Genomic DNA, 6,777 nt, shown 5'->3' with positions numbered 1-6,777 from the left:
ATAGAACAAAACCCCTATGATCGGTTCATATCTACTTCAAGAAAAGTCATCTATTTGTCTTCAGGTGGTCTGACATGTTACCAATGACGGAAGACCGAAAGCAAATATCTCATATCTCACAAATACAACCAAAATGTCAGAAACCAAATCACAGCAGGGATCTCTTTGACCATGAATTCAGAGGAATTTAATGAAAATAATAGTAAAAAAATAAAAGCAACATTTCTCTCTATCCTTCTTTTTCTATAAGAACGCTGTGAAGAAGAAGAGGAAGGAGAGCAAGAAAAGGAGAGAAAATAAAACGAATGGCCAGCAAATGGATCACAGACCCAGGAAGAATTGAATGGGAGTTGCAGTTCCGGAGATCGAGAGTTGCAACATTCTCCTACGCCATTAGTGAGCAAGAGAGCAAGCGTTACAGGAGAGCAAAGAGGAATAATTTCAGGATATTGCAAAATGGGTCAAACATAAGAAAGTGTAAAATAGTAAGTTAGCAACATCCGTTAGTCAAATTACCGTTATCTCACTACATGGTGAATTTTGGACGTTTTAAAAAATTAAGATAATTAAAAGAGAGTTCACATTTGTGCCTCACAAGGGGCTCGCCGTGTATTAGGAAACATCTCCAGATGACATTATTATTTTGATACTATCATCGTGAGACATTGTGGGGCCCACTTAATGGGGTGCAGATGGTGGATTTTACACAATTTTACAAATTACAATTACACCATGTTAAGTCGTAGACTTTTTATTTTTATTTTTATAAACACCTAATGCGTGGATTCATTACGCAAACGCAACTTATCTTTCTATTAAAAAGAATAGAAGATGTGAAGGTGAAAGTGGAGATTAAAGAACACGACACGGCCCACCTCCGCGATGCTCGAACTCGAAGACTCACGGTCCCACCCACACCGATCATCGTCGAGTAGTAATACGTAGATTCTAGTTCGACAGTTTCCAGAGGGAGGTTACCAGTGGCCAGACGCATGGAATCGTGACTCAAGTTTTGTATTGCTTCTCTTTTTCTCTCTCTCAGAAAGGGATTTTAGAGTCCGGATCTCCTTCGCTAAAAAATGAGGCCCCTCTCGCACTCCGATTCAGTTCGTAATCTTATTATTTTCTCCCGAGTCTCCGATAAAGTAAAAGATTCATAGAGAGAGAATGAAACGAACGTGAACTTCAAAATCAAATTCGATCAACATGTAATAATGAACTCCGACGATCCAACAGTCGAGTCGATCGTTTGATACTCTTTAATAATTCGAGTTTCTGATTTTCTTGTTGTTCCCGGAAACGAGCCATCAAGGAATAATAGGATTGCTTTTGGTTGAAATTTTAGGTCTCCGGATGAAATCGCTAAAGAAGCTATAAAGCACGCTGTAAAGGCGCTCCGGAAGAGGCATTTGCTCGAAGAAGGTGCTCATGCTCCGGCTATCATCGCTCTTTCGAAGCCTTTTGCTTCTCAGGTTTCTCCTTTTTTTTTTTCCATTGATCAATTATTTCTTCTTCCTTTTTAAGCTTTTAGATTGATGGTGTTATTAGGTCCGAATGTTGAGGTGCAAGAGTCTCCTCACCTCTGATACAAAATAAAAAAAAAACACTCCTCAAGTGGTACTGTATGTGCAAATTGCTAACTGTACTGAGATGGCGAGATCCCGCTAACGAAAGAATATGTAGATTCAGCAAACGGCAAAATGAAAGGCGTTTATTCTGCAGAAAAAGAAAAATAAAATGCATGCCTTCGGACTTCTGACGTGGAAGACTGAAAGAAATAGCACCCTCCGCACCCTATCACCAACTACCTCGCATGATTTCAATTAATTCTCGCCTCACACTGACCTTCTGCCTTCCTTAAATAAGATCCAAGTTTCTCTATCAGTCTCCCGTTCTTCTCGAACAGGATTCAAGAAGTCGGGGTTACGGGATATGCTAGTCACTCAAAAGGTAGACCCTTTGGTGTTTAGGTTCCATTGCAACACCAGTAGGGGTTGTATAGGGTGCAGGTGTTTGGTATTATTATGTTACTAAGTGATAAGAGAAATAGGAAATCTTTTCAAGCTGCATATTAAGGGTTACATTAGAAAAATACTTATTGGTTGCATATTCATACTCCCTATTAGTATTGGTTGGCTCCGGTGGACTCAATTTGCATCTTAAGGCTGTTAATCACAAGAATAATGCTTCTTTCATGTTTTCTTTATGTCATATAAATTTATTTTTTTCTGTTTGACTCTCTTTTATCTCATAATATTTAATTATATGCATGTCCTTCTAGGGATCAGAATGGAAAGAGAAGGCAGAAAACTTGGAACTAGAACTTCAGCAATGCTATAAAGCTCAAGCAAGATTGTCTGAGCAACTTGTGGTAGAAGTGGCAGAGAGCAGAACCTCAAAAGCACTGGTTCAAGAGAAAGAAGCTGTTATCGCTGATCTGCAAAATGAGGTTGCTCAAGCAAGGTTGAATTTGTTCTTAAATTTCTTGCTAAGGTGGAAATGCTTTTCAAATTTCTAGATATTGTCTGAATAAATGGAACTTTGCAATATTGCAGGGATGAATGTTACCAATTAAAGGAGACCTTAGAAGAAAAAACAAAAACTCTAGACTTGGTTGTAAGTGAAAATCAGGCACTTAGAACACAATTAGAGGAGACCACACTGAAAGCTAAAAATGCAGAGGCTGAAAATAAGATGTTAGTTGATCGCTGGATGTTGCAAAAAATGCAGGATGCTGAACGCCTTAATGAGGTATCTCTACCATTGGTTGGAATCTTATTTCAGTATGTGTTTGTAGCATGTATAGCTTCCAGGTCACTTGAGTATGTCCTAAGTGGAAATCTTCAGTTTTACAAAGCCAGAATTGGGATACACCTAACAATGGCCATAAAAATGGTAAAAATCCCAAGTCAACAGTCTATTTTAGTAGTGTCAGGATATGATACTCGGATACCTATACATGCATGCTTAGTGTACCAATTTTGGGTAAGATATGCACTTGATATGACACTGTGTACTGCATAATCAATCTAGAGTCATCATCATCATCCAAGTGTTATCCCAATTATTTGGGTTTGGCTACATGAATCCTTTTTTGCCATTTCATTCTGTTTAATGCCATATCCATTGTTAAATTATGAGCACTTAAATCATTTCTTAGTACTTTGACCCATGTCCTTTTTGGTCTCCCCCTAGCCCTCCTAAGCCCCTTCAACTTGTGATAGATCACTTCTTATGGATACTGTAGGTGGTGTTCCATGTATGTGACCAAACCATCTTAGTCTACTTCCTCTCATTTTATCACTAGGGCCACTTGTAAGTTCCTTCAAACGACTCCATTTCTGAATTCTGACCCCATCTTTTCTCACAATTCATCTTTCATAATCATAAAATGTGATGCATAGTCATTCTAGAGTGTATAATATTAACAGCTTTAAAATATGTAAATTGGAATATTTTAACAAATCATACTGTGACAGGTATATATTAGAAGTTTAATTGAACTTTTTCTAAGGAGAAGTTTAATTTATCTTTGCAAAATATTAACATTGATAAATGAAAAAAAAAAGATATAGAATCATGGGCATGATATAAACATATAATTGGGTAACCTGTCAAGTATCTTTGTTTCGGATCCTTATGTTTGTGATCTTAGGAAACTGATATTTCTACCCTAGCTTCCCATATCTCTGTCCCTTTTCAGTATCTGTACATGGGCAATCATAGGTTTCAACACACAGCAAATGTCGCATATGTACTGATCATTCATTCTATTAACCATGTCATAGGTTTATCATCATTGTTTCTTTTTTTTTTTTTTTCCTTTTTCAACGTAAGAATTGTTATAAGTGAATTATTTTCTTTGGAAATATCTAATTGTTAAGACGACTACATATGATACCCCTGTGCCCTATGTTGTGGTTATTAGATTGTTAAGATAATTTTTTGATCTATAACTGTAAACAAATTTATTGATAAAGGATGAAGTAACATACAAAGAAATAGATGGAGGTTATTCTGTATAGCTAGCCCAGTGCTTCTTCCCCAAGATACCCTTACAGGCCTTGAAAGATACCCTTCTAATCAAGATACATTTTCATATCTTACCTATGATATGTGGGATACTTCTTATAGATTTGTGGTGTCTCTGGACACTTTCTTGATGACATATCAACACACATCAGACACATGGTTTGAAATGAGTAGGCTTGCCTACCTTTTACTTGGTTGTGAAATAAAACATGGATAAGGGTGTATTGTTTGCAATTCAAATGCATCCATCTACATTTGTTCTTTTCTTAAATTTTTTTGAAGATAATTCTTTTCTTAAATTTTGTATAATACAAAGTGAACTAGTGCATGTAAGTGCACTATATGTATATGTATAGCTGTGTTCACATTTCTACATTTTTGTGGGTTTCCATGTCAAACACCCATTTCTATGTCCACAGATCAATAGATTTTAAGGCTTAGTTTGGAAAGAATACAAATACAAATATGTACAGTACAAATACATAAAAATAATACAAAATACAAAGTTTTGCACTCTACATATTTGCATTTGTACTCCTTCCAAACTGAGCCTAAATAACAATAAAATGTCAAGTGCGAAGGTTTCCTGCAATATGATGTATGGAACTGCATGATTATGTGCCTTTGATGATTGTCTGGATAACTTATGAACCCCTGCAGGATTTCACTATTCTCAATGCAATGATAAACAACCAAAAAAGTGCAAAAGCTTTTTTTTTTTGGGTCACTGAATTAGGTTTCTTTTCTACATTCTTAATTCTGAGTGCAGCTGAGAATGTATTGTGGTAAGACAAATACTTAAAATTACCCCTTTGGCTTGCAACACCCCTCATTGGATTCCATTTTGCTTGTAACAGGTAACTTGGAATGCAAGGCATCTATTAATTACTTAGTTATGTAATGAGACAGGTTCTTACCTTCAAAGGGGATAAGGGGTTGGCTATCACTCAATATTGGAAAAATTGTATGATGCTTGCATAATAAACATTCTGTTAGGAGTGAAACTTAATTTGTTTATTTATGTAGTGAGAACATTGGGAACAATGTATTTCCTTCTAACAATCCAGAAAGGTCAGATGTTAACACGATAGTACAGAAATCACATTCATTTTTATCTTTCTGAACTGTGTCACTATCATTCTCCTTACAGTGTGTTGTCATTGCTACTGCTATTGTTGTTGTTACTGGCTTACTGCTACTATGATGCTATATGGTTGTTCATGTTAGAGAGAACATGCATTACATTTGTCTGTCTCGGCTTTCCTAAAAGAAATTTCTAGAAATATGTATTTGATTATAAATTGGTATTCATGTAGGCTAATGCAATTTATGAAGATATGATGGGTCGACTCAAGGCCAGCAGCATAGAACAACTTGCTCGGCAGCAAGTTGATGGTGTAGTCCGCCAATATGAAGCAGGTGCTGAGAACTTTGTAGAATCAACTGTTCCTACTAAATGCAAATACAGGATTCATGCACATGAAGGTGGCTGTGGTTCAATAATGTTTGAACACAATTCCGATAAATTAATTACTGGGGGCCATGACCGCACAATAAAAATGTGGGATACAAAAACTGGAGTAGTAAGCTGTACTCTTCAGGGATGCCTTGGCACTGTTCTTGATCTTACTCTTACCCATGATAACATATCTATTATCGCAGCCAGCAGCTCAAACAACTTGTACATGTGGGATGTGACGACTGGTCGGGTCCGTCATACCCTTACAGGACACACAGATAAAGTATGTGCGGTGGATGTGAGCAAAATTTCAAGCCGCCGTGCAGTGAGTGCTGCTTATGATCGAACAATAAAAACCTGGGATCTACAGAAAGGTTATTGTGTCAACACACTCATCTGTCATAGCAACTGCAATGCTCTTTGTTTCAGCTTGGATGGACAGACCATTTGTTCAGGTCATGTTGATGGAAACCTTCGCATATGGGATCTTCAGACAGGGAGGCTTCTTAGTGAAATTGCTGCGCATTCACAAGCTATCACATCAATCTGTCCATCTCAAAGTGGCAATGTTGTGTTGACGAGTGGAAGAGACAACTTGCATAATCTATTTGACATGAGGTCTCTGGAAGTTTGTGGTACATTAAGAGCAAATGAAAACAGAGTGGCATCCAATTGGAGCCGTTCGTGTATGAGTGGAGATGACAATTATGTTGCAGCAGGATCTGCTGATGGGTCTATTTGCATTTGGTCACGATCAAGAACCGATACTGTTTGCACTTTAAGGGAACATACTGCTCCTGTCCTTTCTTGTTCATGGAGTGAACTGGGAAAACCCCTGGCTTCCGCTGATAAGAGTGGAAATATTTGTATATGGGCGTGATTAGTCATGCCTGTACTGATTTTGCATTTCTTCATCATGTATTGGCCTCAGAATCATACCCCTAGTCTTACCACATACATTGTAAGCCACTATTAAATATTTTGGCGCAACTAGCTTGTACATAGAGATGCAGTGATGAGTTTCATGGTCATCCTTATATGGGGTTTGGGGGATGGGCTACCCCCGTTGTGTTGCGCCACGGAGCCAAAAATAAAGAATGGGAAGTATCAGATATTCATTTTGAACAGTCTAGGCTTATTTTAATCAAAGAGGTCCAATGGTCTAAACATCATTGCCTACTTGGTGCGAAAAACATGGGCAAGGGCAGTTACTGCTTAATTGTATGAGTTATAGGTCTCGGTTCTCGCCATGATGAATGAAATGAGCCTGGATTTCTGAACTTGAA

The 6,777-nt window shown here is 37.6% G+C and overlaps 1 protein-coding gene across 1 annotated transcript; it reads left to right on the top strand.

Annotated features, from left to right (window-relative positions):
* The first annotated feature begins 791 nt into the window (after positions 1 to 791).
* LOC148862633 (autophagy-related protein 16-like) lies at positions 792 to 6,777 on the top strand. The gene is made up of 5 exons (XM_088980133.1): positions 792 to 1,208; positions 1,346 to 1,472; positions 2,282 to 2,463; positions 2,556 to 2,751; positions 5,349 to 6,777. Coding segments are annotated over exons 1-5 (1,530 nt in total). The 5' UTR covers positions 792 to 1,206; the 3' UTR covers positions 6,372 to 6,777.

Source organism: Nelumbo lutea, chromosome 3 (genome assembly GCF_056320005.1).
Source record: "Nelumbo lutea isolate HS-2025 chromosome 3, American lotus-T2T, whole genome shotgun sequence".
Taxonomy (NCBI): domain Eukaryota; kingdom Viridiplantae; phylum Streptophyta; class Magnoliopsida; order Proteales; family Nelumbonaceae; genus Nelumbo; species Nelumbo lutea.
Note: the sequence above shows the minus strand (reverse complement) of the source record. Positions and strands in the feature narration are given on the sequence as shown.

Coding starts and splice junctions, on each gene's coding strand:
- LOC148862633 (XM_088980133.1), top strand. Junction 1,473..2,281: donor CGAAGCCTTTTGCTTCTCAG/GTTTCTCCTTTT, acceptor ATGTCCTTCTAG/GGATCAGAATGGAAAGAGAA. Junction 2,752..5,348: donor ATGCTGAACGCCTTAATGAG/GTATCTCTACCA, acceptor GTATTCATGTAG/GCTAATGCAATTTATGAAGA.